The 22398-nt window shown below is 49.5% G+C and overlaps 5 protein-coding genes across 5 annotated transcripts; 1 reads left to right on the top strand and 4 right to left on the bottom strand.

The window, feature by feature from the left end:
* Positions 1 to 545: 545 nt before the first annotated feature.
* HO133_003791 (uncharacterized protein) lies at positions 546 to 2881 on the bottom strand (the record flags this gene model as incomplete). Its single annotated transcript, XM_037294713.1, has 3 exons — positions 546 to 1220; positions 1281 to 1519; positions 1576 to 2881. 3 exons carry the CDS (start codon positions 2879 to 2881, stop codon positions 546 to 548), a joined length of 2220 nt encoding a protein of 739 aa, XP_037149401.1.
* A 3585-nt stretch (positions 2882 to 6466) lies between these two features.
* On the bottom strand, positions 6467 to 8395 carry HO133_003790 (uncharacterized protein; the record flags this gene model as incomplete). Its single annotated transcript, XM_037294712.1, has 3 exons — positions 6467 to 6660; positions 6716 to 7611; positions 8385 to 8395. The coding sequence occupies 3 exons, from the start codon at positions 8393 to 8395 to the stop codon at positions 6467 to 6469; spliced, it is 1101 nt and encodes a 366-aa protein (XP_037149400.1).
* A 510-nt stretch (positions 8396 to 8905) lies between these two features.
* On the bottom strand, positions 8906 to 10032 carry HO133_003789 (uncharacterized protein; the record flags this gene model as incomplete). Its single annotated transcript, XM_037294711.1, has 3 exons — positions 8906 to 9161; positions 9221 to 9597; positions 9664 to 10032. 3 exons carry the CDS (start codon positions 10030 to 10032, stop codon positions 8906 to 8908), a joined length of 1002 nt encoding a protein of 333 aa, XP_037149399.1.
* Positions 10033 to 10108: 76 nt separating this feature from the next.
* HO133_003788 (uncharacterized protein) lies at positions 10109 to 10677 on the bottom strand (the record flags this gene model as incomplete). The annotated part of the gene is made up of 2 exons (XM_037294710.1): positions 10109 to 10333; positions 10393 to 10677. The coding sequence occupies 2 exons, from the start codon at positions 10675 to 10677 to the stop codon at positions 10109 to 10111; spliced, it is 510 nt and encodes a 169-aa protein (XP_037149398.1).
* Positions 10678 to 18129: 7452 nt separating this feature from the next.
* On the top strand, positions 18130 to 19645 carry HO133_003787 (uncharacterized protein; the record flags this gene model as incomplete). The annotated part of the gene is made up of 4 exons (XM_037294709.1): positions 18130 to 18216; positions 18264 to 18632; positions 18685 to 19147; positions 19197 to 19645. 4 exons carry the CDS (start codon positions 18130 to 18132, stop codon positions 19643 to 19645), a joined length of 1368 nt encoding a protein of 455 aa, XP_037149397.1.
* Between the last annotated feature and the right edge of the window lie 2753 nt (positions 19646 to 22398).

The following is a 22398-nucleotide window of genomic DNA, read 5'->3' as shown; positions in this document are numbered from 1 at the left end:
CGCATTAGCGGTTTCCGGTACACCGATCGCGTCCTCCAATAGTCCGGGTGGTATTTTTTTGGCGTCCTGCAATGTCTAGCGCAGGACGAGTGTGTGTTTCCAGGACGGGAGTCCTGTCGGGATATTTTTTCGTTTCCCTCTGACAGATTAGCGTAGCATAGGGGGCTAAAGGTAAGGTCGCAGGCTTGCTGACTCATTTGTACGGATGCTGAGTTGCTTGTAAGGGTCTTCGTGACCGGAGACACAAAGCGAGGAATACTTCAAAAAAGTTTGGGACTTGTTTAGTCGAGACGCATTAACGAGAATGAACTCGGTTGATCTATTACATGGGGTAGCGTAGGTGAAAAACTTGTATTAGAGGTCTCTGACCGTTGTAACTATCGAAGTATGATGCGTCCCAGCTCCTAAAAGAGTCGTCCAGCGTGCGATAAATTGAGAAATCACGGGGAAATGAGAGGAATCACAGAGCAACTCCAATCGACAGATCAGGGTTTCCATGGTCTAGCAGCTCGACGCTGTCTCGGTTGAGCCGGGGCTCTGGAAATCTACCCAGCAGAATAGCCACCCCTCCTGATCCTAGCGCCCTGTCGTCTCAACCTTGTACCCGTATCCCCTTGGTGTAACGTCCTTATGTGCTTGCCCAGGTTATCCGAACGGCTTAGATTAGCACCGCATCCAGGCATTGTACATAGAAGCCCCACCGCGTTGCCGTGATCGCGCGACGTACGCATGTGACGACGTAGATTGGAGGTACGGTCGCGCGCAGAGCCAGTAAAGAGCGCGGGGCAGAGGGGGCAGTGTGTGACTTCGGTGCGTGGCAAGGAAGGAGACGGAGCCGAGAAGGACGACTCGGGCGATGTGGTTGAGCTAGGTTGACTTGCGGGTGAGTATCCAGTGGTGAAGGTTGGAGATGCAACGGTGGATGGTGATGAGCCGATGAGCGTGTGATTCTCGATGGAAGATGGCGTTGGGACGCTCTCAGCCCACGTCTGCTTGATGCCAGGCATAGCGTTGACATTGGTGTCGCGTCGATGGTGAGGTACGATATGTTCAAGCCGCTGACAATTGTCCATCTCCACGACTGAAGCCAAGACCGTGTCTAAATCTGTAGCATAACATCGATCGCGCCAATTTGGGCCTGCTTCATGCATGATGTGGTCACAGATAGAAGCAATAGTGTCAAGGTAACTCTTATAGATCTGTGTGGATAGGCAAAACGGCTAGATTTCATCATTGATTAGCAAAAGTCTCGACGAGGTGATTGTATGAGTGTTGCCGACCTTGCCATTTGAAATCAGCGAGACCTCAACCTCGCGAACACTGCGTAGCGATCCATTACTGAGCTCCATAGCAGTATATTTGATAGTATCGTGAAGCGCTTCGATACCGTCGCAATGTTGAAGTGAATGGATTATTGTCTTCAACATCTCTTCAATATTAGTGAGATGATTCTGAGCGTACCAAGGCAGATGGGTGGGATATTTTCTGCTCCTTTCCAAGATACCGGCATACTCAACTCCTACAAAGTTAAGTCAGATCAGGATGTGATGAACAAGTGTTGATAAGTTGGCTTACCATCAAGGAACCTTGAGCACTCTTGAAGGACTACCCCATCTTTGAGAGAATTCAAGGTTGACATCGAAGCTGGCTTCGTCGGCCGTCGTGGTGGTTGCATATCATCGGTGCCTAATCGCTCGAGGCCAACAACAGGCCTTCGCAATGGCACAAGCGTTCCACTCGTCTCATCGAGAAAATAGTTGCCACAGGATGATACTGCTGATGAACCCTGAGGCCACCATAGTAAGTTCACGAGCTGAATGAAGAGTCGCGCGTCGCTCTCATTCAGCATCAGGCTTTGCCAGCTGAGGACATCCTGAAAGAACTCGTTCCAGCAATGCGAGCCATCCTCTCCGTGCGCGAGGTACGCGGCCCCGCAAGCGACGTGCGCCAGGGCAAAAACAGCGTCGAAGGTCCGTGGGAGGACACCCTGGAAGACGAGCTGTAAGGTTTGAGCTCCTGTGTCGAATAGGGATCGTGGGGACAACTTTGAAGCGCGCAGTACAATATCTGGGGTTGATTGGCATCTCCGCATCCACTCCTCGTTCAAGACACGCACCATCTCACGAAGTTCCTTGACCTGCAAGTGCGTTGACAACGTTACACCGTCACAGAGGGTGCCATAATTTTCAGACGACGGCAGAGACTTGTTATGGGCCGGTGTGACATTACCCTGGGACGAGTCGTGTTCAACGAACTCAAATGACGGTACTGTGTTGGAGTCACTGTACGTTGGATTGACCGAACCGAACTCGGCAAGTAGCGATGTATCAAGTCCGGTACTCTGGTAATTGAATGAACCCGGGATGATTGAGACAGGGGACACAAGCATCTCCTCCCATGGCTCAACATCATGTCGGGCGGCGTCGAATTGAGCACCAATACCTGTCAAAGGGTTGGCAGGGTTTGCGGCTGCACCTCTAAAACGCGGTTCTCCGGCTAGAAGGTGAACATCCAACTCGCAAGGTTGGACGGCTGTACCTGCCTCCTGCGTATATCGTGGTAGGTAATCCATGTCCTGGGAAGTATGAAGCGTGGTGCCATCCATCTCGTATACAAGTTCGGCTTTCTTTTCGGAATACGATGCACGACCATGGGCATGGCTGCTGCTGTCTGCAAGCTCAGCGCGCGTTGAAGTCACGTAAGATGTATCTTCCATCTCGGATCGCCGTCGTTTGGCCAGCCACGAATCGAAAGAGTTCGTTTCGTATGCCGAGGACGATTTATAAATCTTGTGCCGGGAGTAGCTTTTGAGGCCTAGGTGCTTGAAGAACGTCACGGCACGCTTCAGCTTGGAGTCTTTCCTTTGAACCTTGGGTTGCATAGAATCTGCGCAAGTTTCCTCGGGTGCCACAAAGCTTTCGGGGTGGCAACAGTATGGGCACCAATACCATGCGTTCGAAAGCCAAGGACACTCTGAAACGTGTTGTAAGGTAGAAGCCAAATTTTCGAAGTTTTCACGACACCAGAGTAATGGGCACCTCAGGTGCTCCTTTGCCGTGACGTCTGACGGGTGACCACAATCACCGCCACGTATATATGCCACCCAATGCTGAAAAGCCATTTGACGTTCGCCTTGCGAGAGAGCATGGCTGGCTACTCTTGGGTTCATTTGGCGAAGGTAATGCTGCAGTCTATTGTTGCAGTGTTAGCGGACGTTGTTCGTCTTGACAGATACTTTACTCACGCGCAAGGTACTCTTTGAGTATAATTAAGGGCCGTGTGTGCAGACATGATGCACTGCGGTGATAGAACGGATGGAGTGGGAGCCAGCTGATTGTAAAATTGGACTACTCTGTAGCCGTGCAGTAAAGGAGTATGTCATTTAGATAGCGACGAGCCTGCGTGCTGGAGACAGAGTGGCAGAAGGACGGCGATCAAGAGAGCGATCCCATTGTTGAGCCTCAGTCTGCAAGCGGCATGCGCTGCTGGAGGACTTTGTGAGATTCAGTAGATTGGGGAGCTCGACTGATTGTCGTCCTGCCGAGATTCAAGTTCCTCGTATTGACATGCAGGAAGAGAGATCCGGGAGGACTCTGTTAACCTAGCTAATTCAAGTCATCGCTTCGATTGGCAAATGAGAGGGCGCCATCCGGAAAAGAAACTGGAGGGTCTGACTCCAGAAGGTCTAGCCGGAGGACTCGTGCCAAACGGCCCTGCATGGCCGGATCCCATTCTGTAGATACCGGCGGATAAAAGCAAGCTTACTCCAGGACAGGAAGAAAGGTAAGCGACTAGTGATTCACCAGAAAGTCCTTCTTGACCCTCACTACCAGCACTGGGTTGTGTTTCCATCCAGGATTGATGTATTTGGGTACCTTCATGCACTTTGAGCGGCAAGAAGCAACGACCATTCAATAGGAGCGCCAATCGTTCAGGCATCAGATGAGGCTACCGAGCTAACGGCAGGCGTTTCGGTGTGTTGTCACCGGTGGCGGTCGAGTCCTGTGTCGGGACAAGGAAACACGAACGTCCTTGGCATCCTACCCTCTTTCTCATCCGACAACATTGCGTGTATGATTAGAGATTGAATCAATTGTGCGTATGGTTCGAGTCACAGGGTAGTATTGTACTAGATTGAGGACGCGTTTAAAGTGATTGACGAGGTCCAAAGGAGCAATCCTAAGCAATAAAATTGTTAGAATGCGACTCTGAGTGCCTATGCAGGCCTGGCCTTACGAATAAGCTTGCTGCAGCGTTCCAATAATATCTTCGTCATCCACCGAGAAGCCTGCCAAGAGATTTCTTTCGCGCAGGGTGCGTCACACTGAAGGGTTTTGAGCCGGCAAAGCTTCCCTAAAGATCTGATGGTGTTGAAAACATAGTGGGGGCCTGCCTCGGGACGAGAGGCACGGACTGAGCGAGAAATAGTTTGCTGAAGACATCCTGAGAAAATCTTCTTTCAGATGGTGAATGAGAACAGAGGTCCATTTAAAAAGGGGTCGAGGGAGCCGACTATACATATAGCACAAAGCAATTAACATAGCCACCTTCTGAATGATGCACTCATCTTAATAGCCCATATACACAGCCCTCAACCGCAAGGCTGTGCAATCTCCAGAGGTCGGAAAGATAGGCGTGGGGTCCCCAGCCTGCACGTCGAGCCAATGAAAGCGGGTTGCGCAAGCACCACATAAACCGGGCGTCAAAGATCGACAGGGAAGTGCAGGGCCGAGACGTTCGAAAGATTAGCTTATGCATGAGATCTGCCGTATCTCTCTGCATAAGCGAATCCCACCTCGTGATGCAGTAATTTCAGCGCCATGGACATATCACCTACCTAGCTACAGATTGAACACATGACGACCGATATCGTACAGGCCAGAACGTGCCCAAGCAAAATTACAACGAGTCCAAATTAATGTTCCGGACATATTCTTCGCATTGAAAAAACAACGATGGTGGAGACGATAGCGAAAACTGTACATAATGCAGGTAATACTCGCTCTTTCCCGTTTCATCTTATCCTGCATGCTCACTGCATATTGGCTTTTCCGAATCGAGCAGGTGCGCTGCGAGGCCAAGAGCGCAATTCTCCGTAGATGCTAGACTAAGTAGGTAGTCTCTGCAGAGGAGAGAACTCTCCAGTAATGTTAACAAACGAGCAGGTCCTGTAGTGTTTCTGGTAGCCCATGATCGAATATAAGCAACAGCCGTCGTCGGATATGCACAATGTTGTATGGAACATCGAGTTTCCGCGCCAGTGTCAGACTTAGCGTGTTCATAAATGTGGAGTGCTTGGCATTTAGCGTATTCAAAAACATCTGGAATGCTTGGCACCGGAGATCTTTCACACCACACACCCAAATTCGTACTGTAGCATAGAAATCTCTTCGCAAAATCATTCAAATCAAGTAGCCATATCGCAAATAGTCGCATTTAATTAATTTTGAAGCTATGTAACTTTAGCTGTATCTCCTAAACGTATTAATAACGCAGTAGCCACCGAACCGCCGCCGTCGCAGTAAGAACTACCCCCCTTATAACTACTGAAATAGCCTCTGCTTAAGAAGCTCAGAAATAGAATTATAAAGGGATGAGTGGTAGTAGCAGTCCCTACGGGGGCCCTACGAAGGCCTCGCGGGCCAAGTATTTAGGTTTAAATAGGGGTGTCTGACTGTCGGGACCAGGCTTTTTTAGCTGAGTTGCTAACACTGAGGAACATACCAAGACTTCAGTATAGCTTCATCTTTTCATATGGGACCTATACTAACGATAGCAGTGTTATTGAATAATTTTGCGGAGAGATTTCTATGCTACAGTACGAATCTGGGTGTGTGGTGTGAAAGATCTCCGGTGCCAAGCATTCCAGATGTTTTTGAATACGCTAAATTGCGACTTGCTGCCTCCGCCCCTCCTTCCACACAGCTGATAGCCACGATAACATTTCTCCAATCGATCTGCTCCATGAGAGAAACTCACAAGTCTAGCACCGGTTTCAGCCATGGACTTTCGCTTGCCATAGCAAAGATTCTCACAAGTTCACATTATCCATTTATTGAGTTCGAGATGCTGTTCCTGATAACTACGACATGATATCGTAACAGAATCAGACATAGCTAGCTTTACAGTCGATTCTTGATTACCCAGCAACGTTGGAATCGTGAAATCTATCTAAGTAACAACAACGTTCAGATAATACAAGTGGGGTGTGGAGCAAGTCCGCGACGCCCATCATTTGCTACATTTATGAACACGCTAAATCACCATCTTGGCAAAGATCTTGGCAATTCAGAGCCGCAAATTCAAAGCCAAGGCATTATTGCGACGCCCTATACTCCTACGCTCCTTACGATCTGATGCATATACGTTTTTAGATCTCGTGTATCATAGATGCATGAGCTTCACGTGTTGAACTTTGATCTGATGGACAATGCGTATGAAATTCCAATACCAGCCGTTGAACCCCCTAAAGCCCACGTTTAGTAGCCAGTCCAACCGTCCAGCGCAGCGTTGTCGAATGAAATCCTGCAACTATTTCTTGGAGGCGCCCGATGATGTTGCTATCCAGCATTTCAATGCCAGGCACGTGTTGTTCGATGTACAAGGAAGAATGGATATGGCGATTAGCGAGGTCTTCAACAATGATGGCGTGCCCAAAATCTAACAGAGGTTAGCAGATCAGTAAATTCCATTACTGCAAGATTGAGAGACTGACTATCAAGAAATTCGGTGCATCCCTTGATTATCATGTTTGATTGAAGTGTTCCGGGCAACCCAATCTGTTCAATGTCGGTCGTGGAATGTATTCGACTTTTATCACCCTCTTCTTGAATATTCACGTCTACACCCGTAGATGACAGATGGCGAACTAGACGAACAAGCGTCGCCTGCTCAGCAGGCAGGAGGACGTCGTCGATGAAAAGACCTTGGAACGATGACGATGTTGTAGATCCATGCGGGTCACACAGCCGACTCATGACTTTAACGAAAGCCCCTTTTTCGATCACGTCAGAGAGAAGGTGCTGCCATTGAAACGCTTCATATAGAAAGGTATCCCACGAATATGCGTGATCATCTATACGGGCGATGTACGAAGAAGCCACCGCCACATGCATCAGCGCAAAGATGTCTTCAAAGCTGCTCGGAGTCGCGCCGCGAAAGTAATTACGCAAAACTCTGATGCCCAGCTCGAATAGAGCACCTGCATCTTGCTCTGGAGACAGCTGTGGGATATTGGTGCTCAAGGCGAGTCTTTGGATCCATTCCTTACTCATAGCACGTATCACATCGCAAAGAGCCGAAATTTGTGCATGGCTTTTGGGTCGTCCTTCATTGCGTGGAGACTCGGCAGGGTTGTAGAATGGCGACGGGGATACAGTTGTGCCTTGTGTACGGCTACCAGGAGGTTGATGCCCATCAAAAGAGCTTCGAGCATAAGTTGAAATGAGTGGGTGCAAAGCTGGCGTCTTAAATTGCGATGAATCCACCGAAGGTGCACGAGAGTCATTAAACGACGGAGGTAACCCCTGAACAATGGAGGAATGGGGAATGACGGTCTGGTCATTGGAACCGATCACATCATTCGAGCTATCGCTGTTTCTGGACTGCACACTGAAAGCTGTGAAAGAGCGACTCTTAAATAGCGTTTATATTTTAGATATCCTTAGATATTCTATCAAGTCCGACTTAAAAAGATTTAAAGAGATCTAAGATTTAGAGATTTAAATTTGAGGGTAAGAAAAAAGTGTAGAAAAAACTGTGTACCTTTGATATAGGATAGATGTATATGTGATTGTCTCAGCGCCAAAAATTCCAACGTTTTGTGCACACGCTAATAGTCATACAATCCGTTTCATTCTGCCTTATATCACGCGTGGTCATCAAAATCAAGTGGCCTTTATCGACCATGAGTGCTTCGCAGCCTTGCGAACAACTCGCCGAGGGGTTTTTTTGAATGTCCTTACAACAGGCTGAGTTCTAAGCCTAATGCTTCCATCCGTCCGAAGCACACCCTATACCCTAGTCACTGCTGGAAAACCCTTGCGACGTCATCTATAACTCCTTATCCAAGTGTGGCATTTGATTGAAAGATCAGTCTTATTGAGCACCTCAGCTCTATTGTACTTGGCAAGTACTACAAGTAGCAGTACTCCTCTATAGAAAAACAACGAGCCGTCATCAATATTTCAACACTTATCCTTGGGAAACACCCCCGATAAGCTGAATCAGAAAGCAGGCGCAGCGGGTTCTTGCTACGAATCGCTGTCACTTCTCTTATAGAGCAATGGGTGTAGTCTCAACGATATGTTGCGCATGAAGATGCTGCCAGCATTGGGTCGAACACAACACAAACCGGTTGCAACCATGTCTATCGTGAAACTTACTTGTGATTCATGAGCCTTCAAAGTTCCAAGCTACTGCCCCAATTCGTGGCTGCGAGGCCCCCGAAGCCGGGAGCCGCCATCGGAGGGCAATTCGAGCCAAAGAAACGCAACGCGTCTAATCGAGCCATGCCCTTCGCTTCCCTTCCAACTCCCCGGAAGCGGGCGTGACACGATTATTGGGTGGCCTCAGCAAATCGCACGGGAACGGAGATGGGGTCTGGTTTTCCAAAGGTAGCTGATCCCATTTTTAAGCCTCCATATTATACACCCATCTTCAACGACCGACTGTGATCCGCCCAGGAACGTAACTTATTCCCCTCACTCGTGGCCTGCGCAACGAATGGATACCTGATCGCCAAGACAAGCGTTACTAATACATACAAAAAGTGACGTTTCAAAAACCTCCGACTTCTCACTACTTGTACGCCTTACCCAGCTCACATACCCAGCTATCCTCCTGATCCCGTTTTAGCTATCCGAAAACCATTGCCGCCCCGTTTTCCAACCGTATTCCATCGAACTCATCGAATCGGATTGTAAAAGTTGAACTTGCCCTTAGGATCGTACTCGCTCTTCAGCTTCCTCAACCTCTCCAATCTCCACGGTTCGTACCCGTACAGCATCTCCGGCGTCTCATCACTCGACGCATAATTGACGTAGGTATTCAGCGTGCGTCCAGGTTCGCCGGCGTGGAAAGTGGTTCGAGCCTGGTGGCCGTAGTCGCTTGCTACGGCCGCGAGGCTAGGTTCGCTGGGAGACCAGATGGGGCCGTAGGAACTTTTGATTATGCGTTAGAGTGAGATTTGCACGACGGTAGGAAATGGGGGACAACATACACAAGCAAACTATCGCCGCGATGCGCGTAGGCCGTGCTGTCCGGGTCAACAGCTCTGATCCCTTGCTGCGCGTATCCCTCAAATTGAACGATGGAGGTGTTCAAACCCGGGTTCTCATTGACCATAGTTTTGTACAGATTGTATATGGCCCGGTTGGTGCTGATGTTATAAGTTTGTAACCCGACAGGGTACAACTGCGCGCTGACTCCCGGCAGACAAGTCGCATCCGTAACGCCAGCGCCAGCGGCGTGCGCTGCACCGGTGTAAGGTACAGTCTCATTTGTTGCTGAGAGGGGTTTCAGCGCGAAAAATGGGGCTAGTATGGGTGCTGCCTCGACGGCTGAAGCACCGAACTGGAGGACAAAGATGACCACTGGCTATGTGCGTGGGCCAAAGTCAGCTTGCTGATGGTTTTTCAGAAGCCTTTGGCTCGGAGTACACACCTCAGTAGCGCTTATCTCAGGATTCAGGGTGTAAAGAGTATAAGTCACTGCCTCCTTTGGCTGAGTGCCATTCGCACCAAAAGTATTCAGTGCTTCGAAAACTGCTTCCAGCTTATCGTTCGTAAAAGTCATGGTTGAAAAAAACCAATCTGGATGCGGGATGTCATAAATCTTGTAGCTGAAGCGAGTGACGATGCCGAAGTTATGCCCAGCGCCTCGCATGCCCCAGAAGAGATCTGAATGAGAGGATTCGGAGACGGTGATTATTGAGCCGTTGGCCAAGACAACGTCCAGCTCTATAATACTGTCCAAGACTAAACCATAATACCCTGAGAAACGACCAAATCCGCCACCGAGACCAGGGCCCATGACGCCGGTGCAAGCACACGCCCCAGAAGCTTGGCATTTGATTAGCAGATGCTACCAATAGATTGAACGGTGGGGTTTACGAACATGCAGCTTTGCCGCGATCAAAAAGATAATTGACGAGCTGATCCTGATAAACGCCACCACCCATCGAGGCAGAATTACCGTCCTCTGAAACCTCAATGTCATCTAGAGCGCGGACGTAAATCTGAATGCCGTTGTAGACCGTCGCCAATCCAGCCGCACCACCGTGACCTTTATTGACCGCAAGGAAAGGTACATTGTAGGTGTCCGCGAAACTGACCTATACTCTCCTGTCAGCTAGTTCAAACTCCTACAAGCCTGAGTCGGGCTTGAACATACCGTTGCCCCTACATCTTGAGCTGTCCCCGGTACAACAACGACGGAGAAGTTTGATTTCGTATTCGCAGCCCACCTTTCCGTGTCGTTTATGTAGCCGGAACTATTCGGAAAGTAAAGCGTAGCATTCTTGGACAAGCGGGGCCCGAGCTCTTGCTGATAAGTGGATACGCTCGGTGGCAGCCTAGTGAAGTTGTCGCTGCGAGTGTGCCCGATGAAAGACGGAATCGCAGCGATGAGAGGAACGAGGTTGAGCAGGGTCACTATGACTTGCAGAGAGGTATGCATCTTATGCTGGTCGAGAGATCTGGGATGAAGTTCTGCCGCAGAGTGAGGGTAACTAACGTTTAAATAGTAAAGAATGGATCTTACTTCCTTGAAGGAATGAATACTTGATGGATTGGTGTCTCGGCATTTCGCTTTTCTTGCATACAGTAAGATGATATCATGCGCCCTCTCCGTGCTAAGACTGCTGACCCGGACCTGCATACGATAAGATGAAAACATGCGCCCTCCACGTGCTGAAGGCTGACGACTGAGCCGGACCTGCATATACTAAGATGAATCTATGCACGCTCCACCTGCTGAAGGCTGACTCTGACTCGGACCTGCATACGTACCTAGATGCGTACCATGAAAACATGCACCCTCCTCGTGCTGACTGCTGACCCGAACATCGCCGGTGGGGGTTTCAGACCACGGATGCAAGATCTGGCAGCCTTTTTGGATTTTGGGATTTGCTACCGTCAGCCCGGATCTTACATAAATGAGTCCGCCATCCTCGTTGCAATCAGTACGGGTCCAGGGTCTGCGCAGATCACTGCACCATCCTTAGAGCCCAAAGTATGGTGTTCAGCCTTGTTGGCTTGTCTTTCGGACTTCGGAGCTCAGTATGCCACTTGAGTGCGTTACTTAGATTACGGCTGGCAGGGGATCGATACGGGTAGGGCAATGGTGAGGCAGCGATCTCTTCACAAGCGATGGGTGGGCAGATCACTACCCGTTGTTGCTGCATGTGGAAGGTCCGTGGGAGTTGCAACGTCGTTCGATAGCTAGAATGAGTTAGCGCGCCAATAGTAATGACACTGCCGCTGCGCGAGGGGCGGGAATTAACGATGCAGGTCGCGTGTGACAGTAATTACCGCTAGCACTAATTACTGCGTAAATACCTGTCATACAACAGAGTTTTCGCTTAATTAATCCGCACCCGCGTAGAATTTCTATAGTCAACGTATTCAAATCCACATTACAACGTCAAAACTTATTCGATTATAATAAAATTTATAAAACTATTTTTTAAGATCTTATTTATAAGTTCTATCTCTTTAGATTCTTAGAAATTTACGTTAACGTTATTTAAAATTTCGATCTTTTTAAAAAAGTATTTATTAATAATTATATTATATAATATAAATTATATAAAAATTATAATATAAAAATTATTAAGACTCTTTTAGAGATTAATTATATATAATAAGTTTTATATATAAAAGTTTTAAAACTAACGAATGTATATAAGTTATATAATAAGAAGTTTTAATAATTACGCGTTTAAAGACGCGAATTTTCGCGGTTTTTACGAGGAAATCTTAAAATTCTAGACTTCGTCTTAGAGATTATAGTATTTTATAATATCTATACATTAATAATAAAATTTAAAAAGTGTAAAAGAATTACTAAATATCAATTTAATCGTAATTTAAGTTTAAAATTAGTCGATCCTATAATAATTATATAAAGAGTTGATAAAAAAAGAAGAAACTGGGTGAGTGTAACGGGGAATATTCGGGGTGCGGATTAATTAAACGAAAAGTCTGTTGTAGAGCTCCCCTGACAGTCATAGATTAGTAAGCTGGCCGATACATACGTATATGTCTTATCAACCACAAAGAACTAAAATTGAAGTTGTGGGATATGGGTTGAAATTCGTAATATCGTCGGTTAGGTAGATTCTAATTCATATTTGAAGACATGAATCCTTACCAGTCAATTTCCGTATTACACATTCTTACCCCTCCGCCATAACTTGGGGTATGAAGTGGTAGTTTGCCATCCACTGAGGTATAAATTGGTAAGAATTGATATCTTGCGTTTGGATTTAATTTCTAGCTAGGTCCCTGTGTAGATTAGTATTGTATAAGCCATGTTAGCTAGCAGAGTGCTGAGAGGCTGAGAGGCCAAAGTCTCATTTATAATCACATATATATCCGTAACGGCGGATCCAGACGGATTCTGGGAGCTACCATCCCATCTCGTTTTGGGTCAGAGATTCTGACGAGATAAGGCGGAAGTGGAAATTTGCCGTTTGTCAATTGCACAAATGTCAAGGTTCAAGGTATCTCGTGTCCTGGCAAGAATCAGCCTTGTCTGGCTAGAAGTTAGCTATAGTACCTTACCCGATGACGAGAGATAAATTTTCAGAGCACTCTCTAGAAGAAACGGTCTGGACTATAGACTACTATTATGAATATAAGAAACCTTTAGCACCCATTATAAAATAGAAATGCACTTCATGCACTATATATCATACAGACATGGATAAAAAACATCGAGAGGGCGTCAGTCCGCGTAATTACAATAGCGGGATCGACAGTGTGGGCACAAGCTCACAAAGACATCAACACAATGTGAACACGGATAGAACGGGAAGTCAAGCTCAAGGCATCGGCTTCCCCGAGCGACTTTATGAGAATAACTGAATGTAAGCTGTACTATCGAGTGACAATTAGCAATCATAGTGATCGAGGGAGGAATCTGACGAGATTAGATTATCGCATGTCCTAGTGCACTGGGTTCTCGTCGCAAAGCCATAACTTACGATGAAACTCTACAGTTGAAATACCAGGTCGAAAAATTTCTCAACCTGCTTACGAATAATCGTGCCATGCACGATGAACAGTTGCGCCACCGAATATTCCTTTGTAACTTCGCTTGTTGTTGAGTTGTGATGATATTTCAAGGAAGGATTTCGGCGGCGCAACCTTTTGCCCAACCCAGAAACCCGGCAGATTCCCCTTGGCGATGTGGGATTACCGATCGTAGGCCTCGATGACAGTGTTTACCGTCAGCATGACAGATCTGAAATTTTTGCCACAGCTTGATGGGCCTCAGAATCAGGTCTCTGATTGGTCACAGATCCGACGACGCAGGCGAAAGCCGCCAAGTCCTTCGGAAAGTAGGGGGGGGGGAATTTTCCGTTGAGTGATGTGGGTGGGTTGGGGTGTTGTGCGTGTGTTTCCTATGCGGAGGGGGCGGACCTCTAACCCTATATCCTAGAGCGGGACCGTCCGGATAGCACACCTAGAGGGCATGTTCCAGGGAGGGGTGAGATTTACTTCTTCACGAGGTGCTGAGCCTTATAATCCCACTCGGCATTTGCGCCATGTCCGCTTTCCATGCCCTGGGCAGGGTCGGGGTCGGGGTCAGGGCCGGGGTGGGATCTCGAAGGAAGGCGGTTGGGTTCGGAACCTCGGAGCGGATCAAAGACCCTCGTATGAGATCCCACCCCAAGTCGGACTTTCGGGGTACACCCGTCAATCCGTTGACCCCTGATTGAACCCCATCAAATAGAATAATTGTTAGGTATCGGACTCAGCGTAGAGCGAGCTCCCTCTGTAATACAATGCGATAGCTTGAAAATATATATGCTAGGCTAAACCCCCCTCTGTTATGACGGCCAACCGGGTTGACGGCTTGTACCCCGAACCGCCGCCACGGAAAGCCACGTTGGGCACTCTAGCCGAAACCACGGGTCTGCTGCCTAGCGTCCCACATGGAAGCACGAGCTCAGCTACGGATAGATATCAAGCCACAACCAGGTACAGTAATTTGCTGGCCTGGCCATTTCGGTTCAATAACATGTGCCAAGTGTGTTACACCATTCGTATCTCACCCTTCGAGAACGTTTTCGGACTATGCTGAAGAAGACTGGTGAAAAGAAGGAACCCTCGATGCATCTGGAACGGTCTGTCTCGGAGCATGGTGCAGGATTTTCCAGAAGGCTGTGTCTGGTTTGCCTCTAGATATGACGTCAAGTCAGTCTGAGTCAGAATGGTGACCAAGGTGGTTTGAAAGGAATCTTTTGCTTACCCTGACCGTAAGCTCATTACTATTACTGTTGCTGTTCTTGCTGTTAGCCAAGAGAGGAATATGCCGGACGAATGTTCGGACTTTCGGTCCATTGCTCTGGTGCGGATTAATAGTCTAGAAATGGGGGCGAACCATCGAGGACCTTGAGTTCGTATGACAGTCCGTACTTTGAGCATGTGTAATGGTAAGCGGTCCACAACAATCACGTTTCGCGACTAAAGGACAGAGGACAGTCTGTTATGCCTAACTACTCTCTACAAGTCTACAAGACCATCTCCACTAAGCATTAGCGTCCACGCCCTATAACAATCCACGACCTCACTGCTCTCATCTAGACCAACCTCACGATCACTTCTTACCACCAAGCACGACCCCCCGATCTCCGGGTTCAAGAAACGAAGACCAATTATGCACATCCCTCGCCACAGCCGCCGGCTAGCCTTTGCTGTCAGCTTTGACGTTCAGGTCGGCGCCCCAGTCAATGAGGAGGCTGACAGCTGCAGCTGCATCATTGGTGGCTCCTGGGTGGAGTGGTTTGGATCCAGCTGCTTGGGGCGGGTTCAAACATCTTTCCTTCCAAAACCGCTGCAGTAGGGGTAATCCAGAGATCACTTTCGAAAGGAAGCGTTTGACTTCTAGTCTACCGCAAGAGCTAGGCCGGACTGACATGCTCTAGCGATAAGTGTCTGATTCCGCCTGTTGGTTTTGGTTGACGAAGGAAGTACCCTCCGTGTCGACAACGGTGCTCGAGTATCTCAAGAGCATTCTCTGGCCCTCGAGACTTGAATCCAGGCCCATGAGTTCGCCTAGCTCGGGTTTCTTGAACCAGTCTTGACTTTCTCTGCACATCTGCAACACCTCGTACGAGATGTCACTGGGCCACTGAGCAGGTCGACTCAGTTTCGTCCCAAAACCGAGCTAATGTTGTTTGGATATCCTGTGTCTCGGCATTGTTTGCGTCGTACTCAGGATCATTCTCTCTCTCTTAAGTCTCTGGAAAGAAAATCTCCGATGAGCGATCGCCACCTAGGCCTGGGAGCTAGTTTCTCATTAATGTGTTTGCGATTCGATTCCACATCAAACTTGACTCTGGAATCTGAACAAAAGATGCAGGGCCCTGCCGCGAATTTCAGATATCGAACCCGCTCTTCGAAGTGGTCAGGTTCTATGGGATCAGCGAAAGAATTCTCTAGGTCGTCGTTCGAATGCTGAAATCGACGTTCCTCGACCGCCTCTTTGACGATTGCGTCTCGGCTAGAGATTTTATAGTCTCCGTCGAGGACATCAGCGAATAATAGTGCATCTCCTCGCACTCGAGCCCTACTCGGCTAAGTAGACAGTTGAAGGTTGCTTACTGGAAAGCTATCCTTATACCAGACAGTTTACTTAGCAAATCTTTGGCTGATCGTTGCTGTTCTGGAGAACGTTGTAGAGTATGAAGCACGCTCGGATGGCGCTCGATTCAAGAGCCACGTATCCATAGGCAATACCGTCTATGTGGTAGATGGCTCCGACACATAGGTTGAGCATGCCGTTGGGTTTAGCAATCAATGGATCCATAAAGGCCTCTTTGGTAGCAACACCGTCGGCCTCTGCACCAGGAAAAAATATCTGTACTACATCTCGATCACTAAAATCAATTATCGTCAACAGGAGCAAGCCTAGTCCAGATGTATCAAGTTCATTTGATGGGCAATATCTTTCGGGCAGCCTTTTAGGGTGGTTGTTCGGATCGGCCTCGCTGATGAAGCCTTTTCGATTTGTTGGTAGATGCAGCAGTCTGTGTGAGTCACGTCTCTGAACATGAAGAAAATGAAAGAGCTGACCTTTACACGGTAGTGTCACACCAGACAGTAGGCACAGGTCTTATCAAAAAGTGTCCTTCAAGAGCACCACAGTGGCAAAATGTAAAAGCGCTGGGGGGCGACAATGGCTCTCTGGCATTTGGGTCGTCCAATGAATTGTTTTAGCGAAGGGGGACTCATGCAGTGCGGTGAACATACTCTTAATTGGAAAGTGTGGCATTTTCTCGAGAATCTAGTAAGCGCAGACTGCATGAATTCCAATACCGCTTTAGGGCCCGACTTCGTGGCCCTGACCCAGCTGTTCCACCCTATCTTTGGCGACAGCGACGGAGGTTTCCGTAGCGTAGGAAGCTCCGAGACCGTATTATGGTACCTCTTTGACTTGTCTGATAGAAGGTGGCGGTCGAAATGATGACAGTGTTTAATTGAATTCTCGCCACAGCTTGACTGGGGGCTAGTGAGGGAGAGGCACAGCACACACTTATGGCAGGATAGCCGAGATTGCCATGTTGGAAGAGACTTTGCTCCTCATTCTTGTCCCTCTCGTCGCAAGAAGAGGTTTTTTGGACTTTTCTCTTTCCTGACATCAGACGAAAGCAATTTTTCATTTGGAAAACACATTATCCTTCTACTTACACCATTGCTATTCAGCCACTACCAATGGCCCCCAAGCGTCCTCGCAAGCCTACCGCAAAGGCCATAGCTGCACGTCAGGCTGCCGCCACCAGACCACCACCTCCACAAGAACCGCCCACTGAACCGGTGGGAGGGCCCTCTGATGGACCCTTACCCCCCCCTATTCTCGCTATACCTCCTATTCACCAGCCAGATCCTCCAGTAGGACCACCCACCCCATCAGACCCGGTCCTTAATCCCTACACCGTTCAGTTGTAATTCGCCCGTCAGGAACTCGAACGGGAACAGGCCGATGAAAACAACATGCTTTAGGACCGTGACGAACTCGCCCGCATACAAAGCGAGGTCAATGAGATCCGTACCCGTCGCCAGTCGGCTGCCCCTACCATACACCAGCCCGTACCCCAAGCCCCCATGCCATCGGCCCATGGTAGATTTGTTTGATGTATTTCAGGTCCACCGCTTTGAAACGAAGAAGAAGGGGAGCTATCATGGGGTCATTACCTTGGTGTAAGAAGGAGCGACGCGGCACTGCTTCCGTCTCAGACGGTGTTGGCGTTCTCTGCTGCGGCAGGGCCAAAGTTGGTTGTGGGGCCTGGAGAGGTATAGGTGACGGCTGGGGAGGTGGAGCGAATAGGAACGGCTGATGGGCCGGTGGCATGGGGGCTTGAGGTACGGGCTGGTGTATGGTAGGGGCAGTCGACTGGCGACGGGTACGGATCTCATTGACCTCGCTCTGTATGCGGGCGAGTTCGTCACGGATTTGAAGCATGTTGTTTTCATCGGCCTGTTCCCGTTCGAGTTTCTGACGGGCGAATTACAACTGAACGGTGTAGGGATTAAGGACCGGGTCTGACGGGGTGGGTGGTCCTACTGGAGGACCTGGCAGGTGAATAGATATATGTTTGCCGCTAAGCATGTTTAAGGTCGTAATCCCAATCGAGAGATTTTGAACCCTGTCAATTTTGAGCGTCGTGATTACTATTTTGTCCCATTTGAGCAAGGAGAATTTTGAGACCCGTTAAAGTAGTTTTGGACATCGTGATCACCTCGCATTGTCGAGAGACACTAGGCCCGATCGTGGAATCACAGACTTCCAGGGTCCGCCCTTGATCACGCTAGTGACCCTCCCGCTGCTGAGAGGGCGGACATTAAAGTACCCCTACTTTTACGAAGCTGATTCATGCAAGGCACGACTATCATGGCTTCAATGCTCCCAGAGGACCTATCATTGACCCTGCTGGACCAAGCTCCATGCAGAGCGCTCCAAATCCGCCAAATCCTTGCCCTCCTATCCGTTCGTCTCCCCATCCGTCTTCTTAACGCCCCGCTAACCCCCCTCAGCCCAACTTGCCCAGTCCCTCCACCATCCTCCTCCACGGCGTCGAAGCAACAGGGAAGAGCCTAACCATCAAGGCCGTCTTGGAGGCCATTGATACCCCCTCCGCCATCGTCCGATCGCAAGAATGCATCACAACCCGACATCTACTCGAACGGACAATTGCCGTGGTAAAAGAGGCATTGGCCGCGCATGGACACCTCGAGGAAGCCCATGGCCTTGATGGAAGATGTGAGAACATCAGCGCTTTCAGGGTAGAGCTCCAGCATCTACTAGAAGGAAAAGAGAAATTCATACTCGTCTTCAACGGCATCGACCGTCAGTGCGAGGCAGCGCCAACCTTGCTCCCAGCTATTGCACGGCTCGGAGAAATAGTATGACCACACTGACGCACACACTCAACTCTTCCCTGCTCACAACCCCTAGTTACCCAACCTGACCGCCATCCTTATCACCACAACCTCACACCCGCACCTCCTCCACCACGCCTGCATTCCACACATCCACTTCCCACCGTACACACGCACTGAAACGCTGTCCATACTCTCCCGCACCCCGCTCTTGCTCCATGCCAGCTCAGCCTCGTCTCAGTCGCTTAATACTACAACAGCCGCAAACGACGACGACACGGAATGGCTCTGGACGCGTTTCATAGCCGCGGTTTGGGACTCCCTCGGACAAACCGCTGCAAGATCTATTCCAGACTTCCGCGACGTATGCGCGCGACTTTGGCCGCCGTTCATACAGCCAATTGTAGACGGCCACTACGGAGCGCGAGAATTCTCGAAACTACTAGTGAAGAATAGGAGTTTGTTCCAGAGCGAAGATGCTCTCATCGATACCATAGTGCCCACTACTCCTTCCTCAACCATCAGCAAGCCAAAGAAACGTTTGTTGACGCCTTGTACCCCACGATTGCACTACTGACTTCACAACAGAGTTCTCATACACCCTCCCCTACTACCCAACCCACCTCCTGATCTCCGCCTACCTCGCCTCACACAACCCCCCAAAACACGACATTACCCTCTTCTCCAAAACATCCCTCTCCAAACGGCGCAAGCGCGGCGGCGGCACAGCACTCACATCTAACCGAGCTTCGAAACACCGGAAAGTTTCTCGAAGACTATTAGGACCACACCCATTTCCTCTGGAAAGGTTGTGCGCTATATTCCAGGCTATACTGCCCCATACGTATACGGGTGGAGGGGCGGACATGATGTGCCAAGTTGCTACACTTGTGGGGCTGCGATTGATTGTGAAAGCGGGTATGGGAGGGGATGTTCTGGAGGGAGGGGGAAAATGGAGGGTTAACGTGGGGTGGGGATTCGTGAGGGGAGTGGCGAGGGGTGTAAACTTCGATGTGGAGAGTTACCTTACCGAGTAGGTACGAGAACTTAAGCTCGGTCGATGAGGGCATACTGTCTCACCTGTGCTGATCATGATTGGTTGAGTATCACACACAGCAGCATTTGCGTAGATGCTGTTCAAAGTCGAGAAGCATGGAGAGCAAGGGTTCTGCAACTTCCAGATTCATCTCTTCATCTCACCATCGCCTGCCTGCCTCCCAGTGCTGGCTTCCCGCTGCGGTCCCCCCGCCAATCGGGGTTCCAACGTTCCGAATTTCGAGACTGCAAACCAAAAGCCTTGACGACTGCAGCCCAAGGGAAGATCTCGACACCTTGCTAGCTACCCAAAATGTCGTTAAGATATCCTACTCTACGAGAACGCCACCAAGGCAGAAAAAAGGGCACCGACCCTAATCTCGTGACAAAGTCCAAGACGAGGTCCAATAAGAAAGCCAGAACAGTGCTTCTGTACAATGGCCTGAGTGAAGAATAGGCTTGCCGGATGGGCCTACATATCCCCTAAGCTGTGCTGTGGGTGTGTGTGCCAAATGTCATTCACGGTCTCTAGCTACCAGAAGCGCAAAGGCGGCGGTCGCGATACCGACATGAGAGGCCAAGATCGGTCGGTTGCCGAAGCACGAAATGAAATGGACGGAGGATGGGCAGGGGGGTGGATGGATGGAAGAAGAGACAGGCTAGACGTGCAAATCTTACCGAGGTGAGACAGGTACGGCACGGAAGCGTGGGAGAGTCCGGCCAAGAGGCGGAGAAAGAGATATTACGGTAGGTCAAGGTCGGCGAAGGTGGTGTCTTCCAAGGCTCCATCACGGTTGTTCGCCTCCATTTTCTGGACCATGGATCCAGACGTGTTCGACGGACCATTAATCCAAACCAGTCCGAGGAATTTGTAAACGGTTGTAGAGCGGTTCGAAGGACGGAGGCGGCCAAACATCTGACCATGACGGGCGCCCAATGGGGCTGGTCGAAAATGAACGCGAATCGGTCGTTCGGAATAGCTTCGAATTGGACCAGTTCGCGCCTGTCGACCACTAGGAGCCTTGAATGTCTTCCCGTCGGAATGATTCTCCGGTAAGAATGAGAGAGCGGACTGATTCGATTTCCTACTGCGGGGGGAAAAATAGAAAGAGAAAACGTCCTGGCGAGGACGAGTCTGCGGATATTGCTCCATAGACAGTCTACGGGGAACTTTTCAACCGTGAGCTCTACACGGCGCCAACAGCTCCGGCATTGACCAGTTGATCCAGCGTGCCAGTCCGCCAGGCACTCGAGATCGCCGAGTCTGCTAAAAAAAAAAGTGTATCTTTGCAGCCTTCCCTCAAGACTAGGGAGAACATGGATCTTCAAGTAGATAAGAACAAGCCACGAAGTTCTGCACAAGGTCTAACTTTGTTCCGCTCTCGTTTTCCTAGGTATACCCGTGTCTGAGGTTTTCGTCCTGGTGAAGTATATCGGGACCATTGCAGGTCTCATTGGGTCATAAATCGCAAATTCTATCTATCATGAAACAGCGTCTAAGCGTATCAATCTCACTGCCACAAGTAGCGCACCATGAACAGCCCATCGTCTGCATCCGTGTTCCTATCCACAAATTTCAGTTCGTTTGCTATATATTCCAATCATAAAAACTCTCGAGGCTTATGACTCTGCGGTGTGGAAATGGCATGCCATATTACCCCGGCCCGATCATCATTCCTTGTCGATGCTTTCATGTGTACCAGACCACACGTTCGGTTCGACGCATGGGGAGCGCGTTACTTATTGTATCTGATGGACAGCATCGACCATGACTATTGATTCCCGGAAATACCTTCGTCTGTTGGGTGTTTACTCATCCGACCACGATCGAAGCAAGACAACGAATCGATAGAAGTGGGAAATCGGACTGTCCAGTCTAGGATGCGGGGACGGTATGCCTTTCGACGGAATGGACGGGATGGCACCCACATTGTTGACAATCTTTGAACTTCCTTTGTAGCAGTCGCCTCCAAGCATTATGATATCCCCCCTCACCTGCTTAGGGACCTACGCTCTTCTCATCACCTCCAGATCCAGCAGACATGACAGCACGCAGTTCCCCTAGATTCGCTTCGCCGTCCATATCAACCAGATGTTGGCGAAGCGTGTGTCCTCGTCGAGAATTTAGTGAGCAAGAGGAATGTCAGACGTAGAGTATTTTATGGGGTGACAACGCCCGTGGGCCGGATTAGCTGTTCCGCGAGATCTGAGTGTGCCCCTGGGACAACGTCGCGTCTCCTTTTCTGTATGCTGACCCTGTGCAAATGCCACATTGCACGTGTCCAACACCGTGCTTTGAGACACATCGTCCAGAGCCGCCAACAAGAGCAGACCAGGACTGACTCCCTTGTGCCCTCCGACCATAACCCGAAACCCCGTTCACCACCGCAATTCCCCCTACGGCCGTACGAGTAGCCGAATTTTATCCTCAGAGCTTCAACATTGCCAGACACGGCTTCAACAACAAACAAGCAGCTCCGCCTCGTGAGCTCGGACAAGATTATCCGTCCCTCACTGCCCCCTTGCCAACAAAAAGGTGTTGAATTGAAGCAAACACCACATCACATCCTCAACACAGCAGCCGCACGCACACAGCCACTAATCGCCCACCCCCAGATGAAATCACACTCACGAGCCTACACACCAGCCCAACCCCTCCACCCCTCCACCTCCCACCTCCCGCCCTCCAAAAACACCGTCCAACCGCTCCCGAGAAAACCCCTCCCAGCGCCATCCACCCCGGTGTCAAAAAACA

Source organism: Letharia lupina (assembly GCF_014066315.1).
Source record: "Letharia lupina isolate WasteWater1 chromosome Unknown contig_18, whole genome shotgun sequence".
Taxonomy (NCBI): Eukaryota; Fungi; Ascomycota; class Lecanoromycetes; order Lecanorales; family Parmeliaceae; genus Letharia; species Letharia lupina.
Note: the sequence above shows the minus strand (reverse complement) of the source record. Positions and strands in the feature narration are given on the sequence as shown.